General features: G+C 49.7%; 1 protein-coding gene across 4 annotated transcripts in view; it reads left to right on the forward strand.

Annotated features, from left to right (window-relative positions):
• Positions 1–1,299: 1,299 nt before the first annotated feature.
• Hrh2 (histamine receptor H2) overlaps positions 1,300–19,784 on the forward strand; it is a 35,977-nt gene continuing 17,492 nt past the window's right edge. For 2 of the 4 annotated variants that reach the window (XR_007833440.1, XM_051171476.1), the window contains exon 1: positions 16,844–18,372. Coding sequence is in view for 2 of the 4 variants with exons in the window: in XM_051171476.1 (XP_051027433.1) it covers positions 17,303–18,372 (1,070 nt within the window). In the remaining 2 variants the exon portion in view is untranslated. Of the gene's footprint in view, positions 1,460–16,843; positions 18,377–19,784 lie in introns of those variants that run through there. The other 2 variants (XR_007833442.1, XM_051171487.1) reach the window with 2 other exon arrangements.

Genomic DNA, 19,784 nt, shown 5'->3' on the forward strand with positions numbered 1-19,784 from the left:
GTCTTGCTGAGAGAGGCACTGAGACCTCACTCATCATAGAGAGGCACATCTACAGACCACGGGGCGGGAGGGAGGGGGGAAGATGGGGGCTTGGGTGTGTGGACAGGACAGGAAGAGCCTGCATTTGAGTATGAGTGCAGCAGAGTACGGGGATGTCGGGGGAGGAGCTAGAAGCCCAGGAGCAGAAATGTTTGATCCAAAGTGCGCTTTTTAGAGATGACCTGGGCGGCTTTGTGAACGGGCAAGAGGAGAGCACAGAATGCTACCTTGGAGACTGACTGGTTTGCTACAAAGGGACTTGGCAAATGCATCCCTACTGAGTAGAGCAAACACAAAGTTTACCCTGCATCCTCTTCACTGCCCTAGCCAAGGCTTTATCCTTTGTTGCCCAAGCCTCCCTAAGGTGAACGGGATCCTTAGGGTCACTGAAGAGGAAATGGGCTTGCGTGAGAAGACACTTGTCCAGTGCTTACCATAAGGACCTCAGTAGAGGGGATGTGGACAGGCAGGATGGCCTCAGTGCTGTGCCAGGCACTGGGGCAGCAGCCTAGCATAGGGAGGCAGGTGATCAGATGAGCTGCCTCAGTGTACTGGGGGAGGGGGCTGTCTGCTATGTGGAGGGAGTTTACTGCAGGAGTTTGGCAGGACACATCCTCCTGCCTCGTGGCACTCCACCTGAGGCCGCATTGACTCCACATCCAGGAGACAGGACTTTCAATCTGGACAACCTTTATTTGTCCTACCCCAAAGCCCCACCCACTGCCTGTTCTTTCCACCAGAACCCCAGGCCTGACTGAGTTCTACCCATTCTCAGTTCTTAGATCTTTGCCTTTCCAGATCCCAGGATCTTGCAGGATTTTCTCCCCAAACTGGTTTTTCTCTCACACTTAGCAAGCTTAGAGTGGTTCAGGTCGTGGGAACTCAGGTAAAGGGTTCATCTGAGTTCTGGCCTAGTGTTCTCAAGCTAGAGTGGGCCATAACTAGGCATCTTTCTCACACCATTTTATGTACACATAGGTAGGCAGGGTCTCAGGCCAGGGAGCTTCAGGTTTAGGGCAGAAGGAAGCCATTGTGTGAGGGTGGGGGTTGGGGGGAGGTGACAGGTGAAAGGAAGGAAAAGGAAAGGGGGAAGGGAGAAAGTACGCAGAGAAAGAAAGGGACAGGGACAGAAGGGAGGAGGGAGGGGAGGAAGAAAAAGCAAGAGAAGGAGAAAGGAGAGAAAGGGAGGGAGGGAAAGAGAGAAGGGAGGAGAAAGGGGGAGAGAGGGGAATGAATTTGGGAGAAAACGCTGAGGGAAGGAGAGGCTTTCAGAATGAGGAGGAGCAAGCTGGGGGCGGGGACGAGGAAGTGGGTGCTAGGCGCACGCCACCAGCTCCATCCTTGCCCCAGCCGGTGCGGTGCTAGCGCGCGCGGACCTAAGCGACTCGGTGCAGCCGGCGGTGCACAGCAGCAGCACCAGGTAAGATAAGGTGGCCGACAGCTGCCGCCGCCTCCCGGGAGACGTCGCCTCAGAATGGGGATAGGGGTGGGGTGGCACGGAGACCAGGCTGTGGCTTGGCCGCCTTGCCCGGCTGCTCCAGAATCCTCAGGGTGTATTGTGACCCCCGTCCCCAGTTCGACCGCAGACTGCGCTGCACACTGGAAGCACCTGACCTTGGTCTGATGCCTCTACCTCGGTTTCCTCCCTCAACGGTCATACCCACACCGAAGGCGTTATGCGTTAGGTTTGCAGCCTCATCCGGAGGATGTGAGGGGTGTCACACGCCCCCCCCCCCCGTGCCCTCCAGGGTGGATTAAAAATCTACCTGCGCCTAAAGGTTTGCTTTGTCCCCTCTATCTGGGCGGTGGCGGTGACATTGCTCGCCTGATGAATCTGTGGGAGCTTGGAGAGAGACTCATTAAGCTCCAGTGGAGAGTCTGAGGCCGAGTGAAAGGAGGTTGTCCAGTTTCTCAAGAACATCCTCCTGAGTTGCTGCCCCATGCTGGGGAGCGAGGAGTTCCCTATGCTAGACTGAGCTAGGAGGGACTCTCGTTGCTGTTCTGGTAGATGTCCCAGACACCTGGGACATCTGGTTGCTGTTCTCCTCTGATCGAGGAAGTAGGGAAGTGGCCAGGACTCTGGCCTTGGCTTCTTGAGCAACACACAGTGACCTTGAGCCTGGAAACCTCAGTTTCCCCCTCTGACCCTCGAGGAGTAGTAAAGCTCCGTGAACTGAGGCACCTACGGCAGTTACTGTCACACACTAACTTTGGTTCCTGCAGAGCCTTGGCACTGTTTGTCTGGAGGTCATACGTGTGATCATGAAGCAGGGCCCAGGGACAGAAGAGAAAGTAGCGGGAGTCCCAGGAGCCCCACCCCTCACCTCAGCACATGGCAAGATAGCTTGTCTAGGAAGCGTCTCTCAGATGAGTCTCAGCCAAGCCTCATCTTTCTTAATTAGAGAGAATTATGGATTTCTACGAACATGTTTGCTTCCCTAGAAGGTTATCCGGGACTACGGGTCTCTGCGCAGGATATGAGGAGAGCTGGAAACAATAAGAGGAAATTATTTCTGGGCAGCCCTGGCACTTGGCACATTAGGTGTATAGCCCAGGCTAAAGACATCACAGTACTTCAGGAAGCCAGTATCCTTAGGCTCCAATTTCAGATGGAGAAACCGAGGTTCTTCGCAGCAGCAAGTGGTTTCCAGGAGTACCTGCTGCGAAATTTGGCCTCTCTAGCTTCCTGACTGCCGGGTGATACTGCTTGTAGCATGCTGGCTCTGGCCATATATATGCTCATGAGATGCATGGCACAGGGCCTGGCATCCAGCCTGTCCTCTCCCGGTCAGTTATGTTTCCTTCCTCGTCCCATGTGGAGTGAGAAGGGTAGCCACACACTTACTGGAGGTGACTGGTGGCTGTCAGTGAGAGTAGGGTCCCCTTTCCAAGCATTGCCTCTAAGAGTCAGGCAGGTCATTCATTGCTTAGGGTCCCACAGAAAGCTGATACCAGGCTGACCCGCTACACCCCCCCTCCCCATTTTGTCTCAGCCTCCATGGTTCCCCTGGGTTCTGAAGCAGGCACATTCCTTCGGTCCTGGACTAATGGCTAATTTGCACAATCCCCCCACTGGCTCACATCTGTATTATCCATCTACAACGAGATGATGGATGCATCAGAGTTGGGGGGAGGGGGAACAAGACGGAAGACCAAAATCTGGTGACAGATTCAATCTGGCAAACAGTACTTTTAGAGACACTATCGACAGAATATCCGGAGGCCCTCCCAGCTGTCATGTCCATGGGGAAAACAAACCCAGCTGTGGTCCCACTCCACCAACGCCCCAAAGAAGTACAAACAGGATTAAACAGCAATCTGAAGGATTTAACTCATCCTTGAGAAAGAAAGATAATGGGGCGGGGGTGGGAGTGGGGAGGGTAAGGGTCTTGGCAGGCCAAAAAGTTTCTTTGCCAAAAAATGTTTTAAAACAAGAGTACATCCACATGAAATGACGGGATGAGAACAAAGATTGTTTCAATCCCCAAGATAGTCATCAAAACAAAACAAACAAACAAACAAACAAACAAACAACAAAAACGGAGGGTCTAAATGTCCAACAATAGGGGCCGACTTTACTAAAACAGAGCTTTGTATGGATGGGAACACCTTTATCCCTTGCAGATATGGTGTGGCCCCAGATTTGTGACTAAAGCTTATTTTTAAAAAGGAGGGAAGAGATCAAAAGAAGGTTAACAATGTTTGTCCAGCATCACTGGGGCAGGATTGAGGGTGGGGTTGTTCCTTGGGCTTTCCTGATTTCATGCAAGGAACACATACTTAGGTAAGCAGACCTCTGTGCCTTCCAGGCCTGTGGTCTTGCTGAAGGAAGGGAGGGAGCAAATGAAAGAGGTGTTTCTGGTGTGGTTCTGTGAAGAGGCATGCTACCTCTGGGGTTGACAGGTCCTTGGTAGACAGTGTCTTCAAAAGCAGCATTTGCCAGATTGAATTTGTCACCATCTTGTTTCCTAATTTCTCCCCAACCCCCACCTGCTCAGGTTTTATATACCCTTTTTGTCACTGAGAGTTGGCTAATATAGATCTGAAAGTGGCAATCTCCTACTCAAAAAGGAGGCTGGGTCCTTAGACTGGCATGCATGGCTCTTCTGTACTTCTTACTTACAGATATGTACCTTCCCAGAGACCCCTAAAGTCTAGGAAGCCTACTTCTCCTGACTTTTCTTGTCAAGTCCCTGCACAAAGCTAGTATGTGTTCTTGTTACAGAACCACACATGTACACTGAATGGAGACTTGGCAACACTGTAGGAGAAGAAGAAAGCACAGTTTACTAATGTTAACAGTATCTGCCACCCTCTGTGTGCTCTCGAACCCCTAAGTAGCCATCCCACAGGCCTGTGAGAAGCGATGCCTTGGCCTACACAGGCTATAAAATGGCCCCCGAGTGACCACAGAGTGATAGCTCTATGCTGGGGTCTAGCCACCGTGAGAGAAGCCTGGCTAGGCCCTTGTTGGTCATGGATTGGGAGCAGGCAGAATGTCCAGTTGCTACCAGCCTAATGAAAGCATTCTCCTGGAGTATAAGGAAGCTTTGGCCTGGTTTCCAGCCTCGGAAAACAGCAGGGGATGACCATAAATACTTTTAGATCCAGGAAAAAAAAATGAATGTCGTGGTCACTGTCAATTCTAAAATTACCCACTTCTCCTGAGAGAATAGCCTCCAAACATCCAACCCCGCTCTAAGCATCAGAGCTATCCACTCACTCACTGTGGTGTTCAGGGAACACTCTCCAAGGCCGCCATGTGACCAACCAGAGCAGCTCACAGAAGACAGAGATGAGTGAATGTGCAAGTATTCAAGGATGTCTGTGTAGGGGGGAAAGACAGCAATGCTGCCGACAAGGGACAGCGCACCCCTTCAGCCACGTGCAGAGCGCACACTTGGAGAGTCAAGCTCTCCCTGTCCAGAGGAAATCACACCCCCCCGCCCCCCGCCAAGATTCCCAAAACTGCGTTGGAGGTGATGGGAGCACAAAGAGCGGTTTGGTACTCCAGGAGGAGACAGGAAAAAGTCCAGAGGGCACAGGGCTGCAGAACTTCCAGACATTCTCGGGGGTGCTTAGAACAGTTAGGTTCATCCGATGTCTATAGGGGTGGGGTGGGAGGGGGGTCGTAACCAAGTGTGCATTTTCCAAAATGTCATTCCTCCAGGCAACAGAGAGGAAAGGAAGGTGGGCTGGAGCAGGCCACAGACCTCATGCCCACTGAGGATGCCCTGGTCCTCCACTTGTACCCTGACAGGGATGTGGGCCAGAACACCATGTCCAGGGAAGGGAGTGGATTCAGAAGCTGCTTGGGAGGTTAAGTCAGCATAGAGGCTAAGTGGGAGCTACAGGAACAGCTAATGTCAGCCTCCTGGGGTCTCTGCTGCCACAGAGGAGGCGCCAGGCTGGTGGGAGGTGGCATCTGAACACAAAAGTCCAGCTAGCTGGAGACGGAGGATAGAGGATAGAGAGAGAGGTTCAGACCCAGGGATATGGATGGAAAAGAAACAGACAAATGCAGAGAACAAAGGATGATTGCAGCCCTCCGGAAACCTGAAGTACAGACAGTGTGGTGAGAAGGTGGGAGGGAAACTGAGGCCACATTACAACTGAGAGCAGGACTCTCAGCTGCACAACGACTATGGGTTGTTTCTGGAAGCAAAAACACTCATTACCCAGGAGAAAGCCCATGGCTGGAGTCAGGCATCTCTCACCTCAGCTCCCCACACATGCCCAGGGGGGAGCATAAGTCACCCTGAGACTCCAGCAGGGGAGGACACAGTCTCCCCCAAACTACTGCCAATGAATTTGATGACAAGCCAAAGCAAAACTCTCAAGCAACAGTGACTTCTGAAAAGGCCTTTAGGAAAGGGAGGTGTCAGCCAGGGAGCCTTCCGGAATCTACAAGACACAGGAGGACACACAGAGATCACACATCCAGAGGACTCTCACACAGCCCACAAAATGTTTGTTTGGATGAGTCAAATTCTATGTTTTACTATCAGATATTAATTATGCATAACAATGGTGTCATTATGACTTTTCCCATGCATGTGCATACTGTATTTCAGTTACAGTCACACACCCACCACCCTCTGTCTTGTCCCTTTCTCACTCACTAATTCCCTTCCTCTCTCCAATTAGACCTTCTGCTTTCAGAGTTGTGGGCGTGTGTGTGTGTGTGTGTGTGTGTGTGTGTGTGTGTGTGTGTGTGTGTGTGTGTGTGGTGAGACACGCACACACGTCTCAGTGAGTTTCCCTAGGCCTGTTTATAGAAGCATGGGTAATGTGTGCTATACCCCTGGAGAAACTGCTCCTCCCTATCAAGTAACATTACCTGTGTAGGTTCTGGGAGAGGTGGGGCCCTATGAGCTCCTTCAGTCTTGTACAGCTAAGTGCATCTGCTGTGAGTGCAGGAGTGAGTTGACTGCGCATGCCTAGCTCAATGCCCCACACCCCTCACACTCCTCCCGCCCAATTCCTTGGGCTCTCACATTCTTTCTGCCTTTTCTTCCAAGGTCTGCCCTGAGCCTTGGGTTGGTATAAATGTCTCTTTTACGATTGGACATTTATCACTCACTTATTCTCAGAATTTTGACTCTTGTCTCTGCAGTCACTGTCAGCACCTACAAAAAGAAACTGCTTCAACGGAAGCTGACAGTAGCACTAGCCTGTGGGCATGAACACAGCCGTTTAGAAGCACCTTGATGACCACATCATGCCCATTTAGTAAGTTAAAGCAGCTCCTTCTTCACTAGGGCCTATGCCTTCACCAGTCAGCTTTCGGAGAGTTTGTAGTAATAGAACTGAATGGTCTCCCACGGAGTAAGCATCTAATTTAATCAAGTCCATTGCTTTCCCTCACAACAGTCTCGCCACTAGTGAACCAGTGAGCTCATTGTTCCTGGCAAGTTATATTGTTGTGCTCAGGGTCCACAGCTGAAAGACTGTTGATGACAATTCTCCCCTTGTGGCCTGCGCGCAGCACCTTCCATCACTGGAGGCTAACACAGCAGGGAGAGAGCTCCTAGCCTAATTCCAGCTTGATTTCTCAATGTCCTGCAATCAAGGCCTGTGGGAGCCAACATTTTTAAAGGGAATTCACTGGAAATTAAGACATCTTGTCTTAAAGCCAAAAGATCTGAATTCGCATCAGCTTTCTAGCTTCTCTTGGAAACATGTAATGAGGTGGCTCTGGGCCCAGAGTGACCATAGCTGTATAGTGGCCACCATTACGGACATCACACTGTCATCCCCCAGCACACACGGTGGGTGTTAAGGTACACAGCCCATGTGCAGCCTATGTGGACTCTAGAGACAAAAGGATTAAAGTTGCTCTTGAGCAGGACTTACGAGGTTTCATTGTGCACTCAGAACAGTGCATCGTGTTTCTGTTGTTTTTGAAACAGGCTATCTAATCCAATGTGGCCTCTAACTTGTAGTTCTCCTGCCAGAGGCTACCAAATACCAGGATTATAGGTGTATGCCATTATACCTGAATTGGCAAGCAACTAAAAGCTTGAATTATTTATTTGTCTATTTATTTATTATTTCTCGACTTTCTCATTAATACGGCAGACAGTGGATAATCACAAAGGAGAAAACACTATAAATAAAAGCATTCACTGCATTTTACTTATACATTCCTTACGTTTATATTATATATGTAAATGCTGGCACATGTACAGCTTGACCTTGCTGCCCTGGCCTTACACTGGCATGGACAGCAGCCTTCTTCCTACTTTTTTACCTCATACTCATCTCAGCCTCAGGCCCCGATGCAATGTGTCCAGGCTGGGCTAGGAAGAAGGGCAACGAGGCCATGGGCCTCTATATCACAGAGGAGCTGGGGGAACAAAGGAGATGATATGAGCCTCCCTCCCCCAGGGCTGTCTGTGCAGATGTCTCTGGGGAGGCTGCACCATGTCTGCGTTCTTGTTACACATCCTGGAAAGACTCACAGTAGCACAGAGACAGAGATAGCCCTGTCATCCCTTCTCAGGCTGCAGTGCTTCCTTCACCAATGTCCTTCATCCTCATGACATCCAAGCCATGCACCTCACTTGTTCATTTAAGTATTTAAAAACAAATCTGTGGCATCAGGGACCAGTGTGGAGAGTCAAGTATACCTGAGGGCTTGGGCTCCATCCTTGGCACTGTTGTAATCAGAACAATCTCCTACGAATGAATTCAGGCTTCATTTCTGTTGGATGAGCACATGTTACCTTTCCATTGCTACAACCAATAGAGTCACAGAAGGAATTCGTTGTTATTAATATAATAATTCTAGATTATTGATTGACTTCAAGTTCTCCTGATTGAATCCCATACTTCAGGGCCATGACTGTGTTCAAACAAGACCTATGTATGTATCCCTGACAGGACCCTTTTAGCATTTCCAGAAAACACTAGCACTCCACCAGAGGGAATCAAACTACTCTGCTCTTGGCCTGCACTACAGAACCTAGATGATTCAGGATGAGTGGAAGTTCCTAAGTAGCCTAATTTTCACAAATGACTGGAACTGCAACTCAAAATGGTAAATCCCAGTCTCTCAAAGACCAGGAAGCTGACATCCCTTCCTGGTAGATCTGCTACAAGTGACCCCTAGCATAAGGACACATCCAAAGCTGCCCAGTGGGGAGGTGGCCTGGGACTGTTTCTTATAAGCACCAGCTCTCTGACGGCAGAGCTTATGTCACAGCCAGCACACAGAAGATACTGAAAATGCAATTAGTACTTCCAGCCTAAAGAACATCCCAGGAGAGCCCAGTCTCCTGTAGACATACTCAGAACACTTATGTCATCCTCTAGCTGGGCAGACATCAACCCCTCACAAGGCCTGTTTTGTCAAGTGTGGTCCGCCTCATGGGATTTCTTGTTCTATTCTAGAAGCATGTGGTTTTGCTACTTGTAAAGTAAAAAAAAATATTACTAAGTCAAGCCACAGCAAGTCAGAAACCAACTCTAACTAGAAATCTGATTTTTTTCCACCATTTCTCCTGTTGATCAAAGTGAGCATTTAAAAACTTATAAAGACTGGTTAATCCCAATAACACCCTTCAGTAGACCAAAATACATGCAGCCACTGGCTTACCTTTTGCACACAAAAATTAGTAAATTGGAAATACATGTTACTGAAAGGGGACAATGGCCCTGTCTTTGGAGGAAATCAAGGAAAGGCAGCCTGGCCATTATATGGAACACTGGACAGAGATTCCTGCACACTGTGTGATTACTGGATGAGTCACAGATCCCAGAAGGCCTACCCTTACCTTTTCCATCCCTTTCCCCCTCACCCCATGTCTTCCGTGAGCACACAAGGGCCCTCTGAGAGTCACCACTGTTCACAATGGAAGTCCATCCCAGTGTGCCACTGGCCAAAGTCTAGCCACATCAACACTACAAAACTCCAATCCAGGCTGGCTTTGCAAGTCACATGCTTCTGATCTCACGGGACTGAAAGCTGGTGTGGCCAGAAGCCTATGAGAACTTGGAATCATTATCAGAAAACTGCCAAGGGCTGATCAGGCTTATGAGCCCTGTGTGGGTTTGGTTTCCTTAGCAGAGTTAAATCTTATAACTCAACCCTGGCCCGGTGTCTCAGGCACCTTCTCCTAATGTATTATGCGACTGACTATACCCTGCCCCTAAGATAGGGTCTAGCTCTGTAATGATCTGCCCCCTCCCACTTGGCCTCACCCCTCTCTATTATTGCCACCCTTAGGGGGCTATCATCAAATGAACTGGGTACCAAAGTTAACCCTTCAAGCCTGGGCTTCCCTTCCTATCTGCGCTCCCCTTCCCAGCCAGTCTCTACCTTCCAACTGAAACCCGGGCCCATCCTGCCTGCCCTGGCCCCGTTCCCAGCCCACAGACTGTTTTAGACTCTCTCCATCTGGTGACCTTGGCTGCCTTCACTCTGAGACAAGGTGGGACTTCAACTAAGCTTCTGTAAGAGAGAACCAGACAGCAACCATGAGGCATGCCATCTGTGGAGGAGCCTCCGTGTTCCTTACTTGGCCGTGGCCCTGACTTCCACTTTCTTTTTCTCAGCAGCGTGTTGTGACATACCACCTACACATGGGAACCCAGCCTCTGAGAGGCCAGCTGCTTTCCCAGCCACACAGTGGAGATGTTGCTAAGCCAGTGTCTGACACAGGTCAGGCTTTTACCTGGTGTTGGCGCCCTGGGGAGGGTGAGATGATTCCTCCGGTGCGGAGCAGGCAGCCCTTGGGAGCTCACCCGAGATAGATTTGGGTACCCATGACATACATACAGCATGTATGTGATACATACATCACTCATCACCTTCATCATCTCAGCCATCACTGCCACGATAATCATTACCGCCGTCACCTCCGCCACCATATGCCCAGGGACCGGGTCTCTCCTTCTGCCATGCTCTTTGCCCCAAGATCATTCCTTGAAGGCTTTGTCCTTCCAGCAGGGTACAGATTAGCTGTACAGGAGAAAGCCTTGTAGTTGACTGGGTCACTTTATAGGTATCAGAGGCAAACAGCTAAGCCTTGCCAAGAACATTCACACTGCTGCTTACCTTAGGCGATCCTCTGTGCTTTGCCATCCCTTCCCCCAGCCTCCCCACACCCATTACCTCAACTAGAGGCCTGTAGGAGAACTGTTTACTGTGGGCAAGGAGAGCCAGCATCACCCCATTTTGCCACATGACACAGAGAAATCAGGTGCCTTGGTGGAGGCCACATAGCTGGTTATGGGCTGTCAAGAGGCAGCTGTCTTGTAATTCAGTTCCTTATATTGCGCCTCACGTTCCCCACAACACACTTCCCGAGCCCCAGTCACTCCTCCACCCCCTCATGATTTTTTGCCAAATTTACAAAATATCGTGTCTATTGTTTTTTTTTTTTTTTAATCTGATATTTTCCCCTTGAGTTGGTTGAATGTTTTGCAAAAGGAGCTGTAGGTTCTACTTCAAGGAGTTGTCTGATCATTATATGTATGGGCAGGATCGCTTGCCACAAGTAGGTCACCCTAACAATAAAAGCAAAGCGCGGCCTTTGTTAGTGAAGCCTCTGAGGCCAGCCCAAAGGGCGACTGGTCTGCCTTCAAATGGTATCTTGTCACCAGACAACCACAAGCATAGTATTAGCTGTCCCTTCTATGGTATGTACATAAATTGCAATGCGCCTTCCCCTTCCCAGGGAATATGGCTTCTGATAGAAAGTGTGCAAGGCCTTGGACATGTCTCTAAATGACTGGTTGGGAAAAAGGTTTATAAGAAAGCTCTCCATCTGTGGATGTATATAAGGACACCCAAGATGGCTGTCTCTTGGGGGTGTTAAAAATACACCTCATGAATGCTAAGGGATGACTGTGTTTGGATTCTACTCAGATCTCTCTTATTTTGTTATCTGGAAGACACACAATTGCTTACTTACTTGCTTGGCTTCCTTCCTTCCTTCCTTCCTTCTTTCCTTCTTTTCATGCATATGTAGTTGGGAAAAATTCAAGATGTTCTAATCCTGATTCCTCATTTCTCTGCCAAAGACACCAAGAGCATGAAACTTGAGCCAGACATGTAGTAGGTTGCTCTCCTCACCTCAGCTCCTGCTCTAAACCTTTTGTCCCTAAGGTGGTAGGGATTTGGGCTTCTCTGCCAAAGTAGGGAGCCCTCAGCTTTGCTTCCTTGAAAACCAAGACAGAAGCTTGCCTTGGCTCCACCCCCTCTGGGCCCTGGGGATACTCTCTTTCACCAGACCTTCCTGACAAAGGACATGCTAACCAGTGACCATGGCATACTTTGACCAAACACTTCACTTCCTAATCTATAAAATAGATATGCGCAATAGGACACAGCTTCAGTGGAGATGAAATGTGATAGCACGTACAAAAAGACCTAGAATATGGCCTGGCATTCCCAAGTGCCTGAGAAACAGGGCATTGCCTTGTGAGGTTGCTCCTTCAACATGTGTTTGGCCATTCCAGCTAACAGTCGTTGATCTCCTATTGCGTGTCAGGGAGCAAAATAAAGGTTCTCTTAGATCTTACACTTGACACGGCTCACACTCCAAAAGGGAGTGGCAGGTGTAGGCAGGAGGCTGAGGCAGGAGGATCAAGAATTCAAGGTGAAACAGAAACAACCGCTTTCTCAGACAAACAACAACAAAAACTGAGGGACCTTGTCCCCAGGTGTGGCTTGGCCACTACCATGCTCCTGCTGTCAGATACAAAGCAGATGTCACTGAAGAGGAGATGTGACAGCTGAGCTGCTCAGATTCTGGATGACATGAGAAGGCCACAGATACCCATTGACTCTGACCTAGACCTTGTCCAAAGCCCTTCCAGTCTCTTCACCAGCTGTGTGACTTCAGACAAGTGACTTGCTCTCTCTGAGCCTCGGCTTCACTAACTGTCATGTGGCAATAGCATTCATCCCTGGTGCAGACGTGTTCCTACCTGTATGGGCCTGGCCTGTGATTGGCACATGAGAATGGTCACTGTCAGTCATCTTCTCTCTCTATGATCCATCTGTCATACCAGAGAGACCACATTGTATCCATCCCCCACTTCTGGGCTGATGGGAACCTGGCTAAGAGGCAGCAAAGCTCCTGTCTGCCTGGGCCAAAGCAACAGCTACAGAACTTTGCCCCAGATTCCAGGTGACATTCAGATATGCTCACCTTTCAGCTTGTTGTGTGTGGGGGTGGGGTGGGGTAGGAGAGGAGAGCAGGGGTGCAGCAATGCTTGGAGCAAGGTGACATGAGGACAAGCAAAAGCCATCTCTGGCTTTAGGCCCCTGTGACCAGAAGAAACAAAAGGGTGGAGTGAAAGCCTTTTTGAAGCTGGGCCTTCACAGATGTCCTGCCGCGAAGGCTGTGACCAACTGTCCCCACCCACCGTGCATGAGGAAGCAGCCTCATCATACACAGTGAAACTGAAAGGCTCCAGCAGCCAGCCGCCTATGATGCTCAGGAGGAAGAAGCCAGAGCTGCAAACACAGGGTGTCAGGCCAAGTGGCCTTTGTCTGCTGAAAAGCTAAATGCAGAGCAGCTAAGAATAGGATTGTGGAGGCAGATAGATCTGGACTCAAATACTGGCTTTCCCCCTTCCTGGTTTTGAGACTCTGGGCAAGCACCACAAGAGTTTTAAGCTTTGATTTCTGCCTTCGTAAAGTGGGGAAAGTAAAAAGCCCCTTACCTGACAAAACTGTGTGAAGATTAAACAGTGCCCTGCCCCAGGACAATCATGAAGCAGACACTCTCAGTTAAGCTACTTCCTGAGGGCCCCAGGGCCACTGCCGCTGACTGCTTAGGGATAGCTGTTGTGTTGTGTCTGTTATCTGTTCCCCGATGGGCTTAAACTTGTTCACTGTCAGTGGCACCCTGTTGCCTTCAGAAGTGAGTCTGAATGTCTGAGGCCCTATTTGCAGTTGCAGTTTCCTCCTGACAATCCACTGGGAAGGTTGGCAGGCACTGGGCCCTGCACGCAAGGCAGGCAGTGTCATTTCTAAGAGGAGGGAGCCTCTGGGAGAGTGCTGGAAACACAGACATGACCATCTGCCTGAACCTCAGGGAAGGAAGGAGAGCCAGAGAGCCACAGAGGTGGTGGGCTTCCTATAAAGCACTCTCTTCCTAGAACGCATTCCTACTCTGCCTCCTTCCCCCTTAATGTGACCTGGTCACTTACTTCCTTTCCAGCACACTGTGCCTTCTGCCCGGCATTGCCCAGCCCCTTCCCTTTTCCATGTGACAAATCATGTGGCTACTGGGGTTTTGAGGGGATGATATGCAAGATGAGAAATCTGGGAAAGTCCTCAAAAGTCTTCCACCCCTAATGTGGTACCCTTCTCTGTGACTTGGAAGCTTCCTCACATCAGCCCATGTGCTCTGGGCTAGTCTTGATGACTCCCTCACTTGCATGCACTTGTGTGTTCTTTCTAGACTCCGCTAACCCATGCGGTGTTAGGGAAACCCCAGCACAACTGCTGGGTCGGTAGACTGCAGGCGGTTAACGTGACTCTCACTAGCAGTGATCCCAGCCACTAAGCTGCTGGAGCTGGAGGATGCTTGAGCCATCAATTCAGAGACATCCTGGACCACAGAGGGAGAGTCTTGTCTGAAAACAAATGAGTAAATAATTGTTATGATGATGATTGATGATAAGGATAAGGGGTGTTTCTAGACTCAAGAAAATGCTGCCTTTCACAAAGCATGTGCTCTACATGCATATATAAAACACACACACATAAACACATGTATACACACATTTACATGCTTACTCATACCCTCATACACACCGACTCACACAGCAATTCACATATATGCTCAACACACACATGCAATACTCACACTCTCACTCACATATGTACGCTTTCTCACACCTGCAAACTCTCACATGCATACTATCACTCTGCTACACACACACTCTCACACATACACATTCACATGCACTTACAGTCTCAGATATGCACTCTCTTGAATACACGCACACACACACACACTCACTCGCTCACTCGCTCGCTCACTTGCTCGCTCACTCACTCAGAGCTGCCTTCGCCTCAGGGCTGGCTCCTCTGAGTCTGCTTACTGTCCTTGGCCCCCTTACTGCCCATGCCTTGCCTGCGCTGTGTTCCTGGAGACCTGGGAGCTGCTGTGCCATTTTCATTTGTGTCCCTGGCCCTTGCCTGGGACTTCTGCATGAAGCTGAGTCCTAAGTCCCAGCTCAAGGTAGACCTCCATGTTGGTATTTCCCGACAGCCCTAGGAGGACAGAGAGCATGCTGGGAAGGCTGGCACCACTTCAGCCACAACCCTCTAAGCCCCAGGTCACCTTGCTGGTGGAGTGCCTTTTCCCTTAGCCACTGTGACGATAATGAGGGTTCTTATGGGTGAAAGGACCTGCTGGAACTTTGCCCACAAGTAGGTGATCTGGTCCTTTAGGGTGATGAGTCTTCTTGTGGGCATGAGGAGGGATGGAATTAGCACTGCACAGACTCCCCCTGCCTTCAGAATGCTCACAGAAAACTCTGGGAAACCTGGTGCCAAACAGAAAGACTATGAAGTGGGTCCTGGGAAGACTTGCAGAGACGAAAAATCATAGTGTGTCATCTTTGCATCCCTGGCACCCAGAGGTCTCCAGCACACCCAGAGAAATAATTGTTGGAGGGAAGGAGGGAGGAGTTTCCTAATTATACTGAGCGCTGTTTCATTCAGATCTGAAGACTCTCCCAAACATTAACTTGAATACCAGCCTGATGCCAAAATGCCTACAGCCAGCTGTCAAGGAAATGTGGAGAAAATTATTATCAGAAATAAGGGGGGGGGGTGTCTCAGAAAAAAAAGTCTGTCCTTATTGCTACCCCTCCAAAGTTAATTAAGTGTGGTGGTAAGACCCGAGCTGCTCGGACTCTTCGTGTAATGAGGAACTCCTCCAGAAATAATGCCAAAGGGCTCAGCTCACAGGGATAAGCGGCAGAGGGTGCCAGCAACCCTGGTCCCTGCTCCAGCACGGTCATTATAATCAGAAGTGCATCTGTATTCAGATTGCAGAGCAGCTCCCAGCAAGAGCACAAGAGAGGCAGGATTGATGTCCCTGGGTAGGCCGCTTGCTTCTGAGAGGGTTCCGCTGTCATTTAGATTTGCACAGTCTCAGTCCTCGGGAGAGCCTGCTGGCTGCTCTCAGAAAAACCAGGAGGGGCTTGAGGAAAAGGGGCTAGCCATGAAAGAAGGACTGACCTCGTTCCTCACCAACTAGAAACATAAGCTGTCACCACTGGAAGGGACTTGTGGAGGTGCTCTGGCCCAGGTATTGTATGTACAGCTAGTGATTGAGTGGTATTTGTAAGAGGAAAAGAAGGGGGAGGGAGGGAGGGATAAAAATAAAGGGGGGGGGCTGGAGGGAGGGAGAATTGCTGAAATGCCTGAGAAGGTGATAGAATGGTAGAGAAAGCACTTCCAGCAACATCACGGGCTGTTTATACAGTCATGAGAACTGAGTGAGCTATGTACCCAGCTGTCTTGGAAGTAGAACTGTTTACGCTGCTAAATGCAAACCAGTGAGACTTAGACATGGTTGGGGGACACTGAACAAGGGTGGGGTTGACAGATCATGGACACAGCAGGTAACAAAATGCAAACTAAGCCTAGCCCTCTGCCTGCTTTTTATACGGGAGATGGGAATGCTCTGAAATCATTGGGTGGGTTATTGGCGGGGGGAGGAGTCAAGATGATTTCGTGGCAGAGGTAAGCAATATGAAATGTACGGTTCCATGCCCATTACAAAGCTTGGCTGGAGCACAGTCCATGCATTCTTCTGCACATGGTTCTAGGTGGCTGCTTGTATGCTACAGTGGCAGAGTTGTCAGTTCAGCAGACACCCATCCAGGCTGAAAAGAAAAGAATATATAGGCTGCCTGGTTCTTTCTCTGAAAAAGTTGTCAGCCCTCGGTTTACAGTGTTCTCTACACTTAGTAGGAGTAAATTTAATGCATTTCTTTATCCACTCATTAAATGCAGCATTTAATCAGCAGATGACAAATGCCTACCAGTGGGGTCAGGCACCAGCAACCAGAAGGGAGCAAATGAAAGCAGTCTTGTCCTAGATCCACTCTTCCATACACCTTTTCCCTCAGGATAATATAATCCTACATCCTGGTACTCTTTGCCATCCATCGTGTGCCCTAACCATCTTGGTCTTTCCTAAGGAAGGATCCCTAGAAGAGTCCCCATGCCTCTTGGTTTCTCATAAGATGATGGAAGTCTAGAAAGACCTTTGAACAGGCCATTCTGTTGGTCTAATTCACAATTAATAAACACTCAATGTTTGAATTTTCAGCTTCTGTGACCCCAGAGAGGCCAGCCAATAGTCCTCAACCTTAAGCCATCAATGGGAGCAGGCACCAGCCATGGAGAAGGACGTGATACCCTGTGTGTATGATCCCTTGTATACAAAACCAAAGCCACCTCAAGCTGCATCCACCAGTGCCTCGATCTCCATGAGAAACCCAGAAGGTAGATACATACTACAGACCTGGGAGGAGTCTGGCTTGGAAGACCAGCTGAGGACTGGAGTGTGAGCTTTTAAGGCCCTGTCTCACTTCACTCTTACTCAAGTATTGCACTTTACAAGAACAGCTTGATCTATTCCTAGAACAGCATTGGGCCATTCCCTAGACCCTCCCCCGCTTTCCTTTGGCTTGGTTGGGACACAGAAGCCCAGTGGTTGGAGCTGGAAGAGCAATAGCCAAGGCCAAGGGGTGAGTGTAGAAGCTACAGGGCCCCAGAATGGAGCCCAATGGCACGATTCACTCCTGTTGCTTTGATTCTACTGTACTGAAAGTCACCATCAGTGTGATCCTCACCACCCTCATCCTCATCACCGTTGCCGGCAATGTGGTCGTCTGCCTGGCTGTCAGCTTGAACCGTAGGCTTCGCAGTCTGACCAATTGCTTTATTGTGTCCTTGGCAGCCACTGACTTGCTCCTTGGCCTCCTGGTGCTGCCCTTCTCTGCCATTTACCAGCTGTCTTTTAAGTGGAGCTTTGGCCAGGTCTTCTGCAACATCTACACCAGCTTGGATGTGATGCTCTGCACAGCTTCTATCCTCAACCTCTTCATGATCAGCCTGGACCGCTACTGTGCTGTCACGGACCCACTGCGGTACCCTGTGCTGGTCACCCCAGTTCGTGTTGCCATTTCTTTGGTCTTCATTTGGGTCATTTCCATCACCTTATCCTTCCTGTCCATTCACCTGGGGTGGAACAGCAGAAATGAGACCAAAGGGGGCAATGACACCTCCAAGTGCAAAGTGCAAGTCAACGAGGTATACGGGCTGGTGGATGGGCTGGTGACCTTCTATCTTCCCCTTCTCATCATGTGTGTCACCTACTACAGAATCTTTAGGATTGCCAGGGAACAAGCCAAAAGGATCAATCACATCAGCTCATGGAAGGTAGCCACCATCCGAGAGCACAAAGCCACAGTGACACTAGCTGCGGTCATGGGAGCTTTCATCATCTGCTGGTTTCCCTACTTCACTACATTTGTTTATCGTGGGCTGAGAGGGGACGACGCCATCAATGAGGTGGTCGAAGGCATTGTTCTGTGGTTGGGCTACGCTAATTCAGCCCTGAACCCCATCCTGTATGCAGCCCTCAACAGAGACTTCCGCAAGGCATACCAACAGCTCTTCCACTGCAAGCTTGCCAGACATGACTCCCACAAAATGTCCCTGAAGTTGAGCAGTTCTCTGCTGTCCAGGAGCCAAAGCCGAGAAGGCAGGTGGCAGGAGAAGCCCCTGAAGCTCCAGGTGTGGAGTGGGACAGAAATCACACACCCGCAGGGAACCCCAGACAGGTAACCATCTGTGTGGGCTGGGAAACATCTACCCTCTGTGTGGGCAGTGCTGAGATGATTCCATGAGCATTTTACAGAAATCATTTCTTGTCCTCCCAGGGGCTCTCTTACGTAGAACATTTACCTTCATTTTTAAAAGGCCACATTAAAGGTAACAGATCTTTGCTGTGAGTTCGAGGCCAGCCTGGTCTACAAAGAGAGCCCAAGACAGCCAAGGCTACACAGAGAAACCAAAAAACAAAAACAAACAAAAAAATCTTATCAAAGTACACTGAGCTGGTATCTGGACCAATGCTATTCACTCTCAAGCCCAGAGGCCCTTCTTTCTAACCAAATTACCTTTCCATTGAGGTGGCCTAATTATAAGACACAACTCTGCTACTTAGGGGTTACAAGTGGTCAGTTACACCCTTGGGGGAGCACTCAAAAGCCATGTGCAAATCAGTTCTTCCTTGAGGAGCGTTCAAGTTAGTAGGGAGTGAAAATGGCAGAGGCCGGAAGGTACAGCCAAAAGTGTGAACCTTATGTGAAAGACAGAGACACAAGGGCTAGGGCCAAATGGCCTTCATATATCTGAGCTTTGGGAAGGAGGCTGTGGTTAGCAGATCTGGGCTGTGGACAGGAAGCTATGAGGACCCTTGTGATGTGGGCCAGCAGAGTGAACCTGTAGATGGCTAAGAAGGGAGTTGCAGTAATCTATGGGTGGGGAAAACAGAAAAGCAGAATCTTGTAGGCTACTGAAAACAAACAAGGCTGCAGTACACTGGGTAAGCAGAGTGCTATAATTGGGGATGAGGGTGGGGGTAGGGGAAGGCACAATGACAGTGACATCAAGATTCCACCTCTGAGAGGTGGCCAAGCTAGGAAGAGAAACAGAACCACAACAAGATTTCAAATAAACTCACGGGGGAAGAGTCACTGCAGATTGTTGGGGGGACCCACGGCACTGTCCTGCCAGACGCTGTGGAAGCTCGCTGTGTGCAGCACCAGCTCCTGCTTGAGACATAAACAGGGGCTTGGAAAGCACCTAACAAAGGAGTTGCTCAATTAATGTGGCTTGTCTCTCTCTTCCCACGGGCCATGCCTTAGCCCCCACAGTGCCTGTCAGTGAATGAACCCACTCCATCATTTGCTCATTCGCTCATTTGCAAATTTGCAAGCTGTTGTGGTAGGCAGCCGTGAGGGCAGAAGGCCTCATTAGATTCCCAGGCTTCCTCCCTTCATCCCTCCTATGTCTGTAGGGTCCTCCCATAGACGCCATACCTTCCCTCTCCTCTCCTCCTCTGGAGAAAACCTTATTGTTCCTGAACTCTTGCTACAGTGTCATCTCCATCTCTCTCTCTCTCTCTCTCTCTCTCTCTCTCTCTCTCTCTCTCTCTCTCTCTCTCTCTCCCTCTCTCTCTTTCCCTCCC

The sequence above is a fragment of the Acomys russatus genome, chromosome 3, assembly GCF_903995435.1.
Source record: "Acomys russatus chromosome 3, mAcoRus1.1, whole genome shotgun sequence".
Classification (NCBI taxonomy): domain Eukaryota; kingdom Metazoa; phylum Chordata; class Mammalia; order Rodentia; family Muridae; genus Acomys; species Acomys russatus.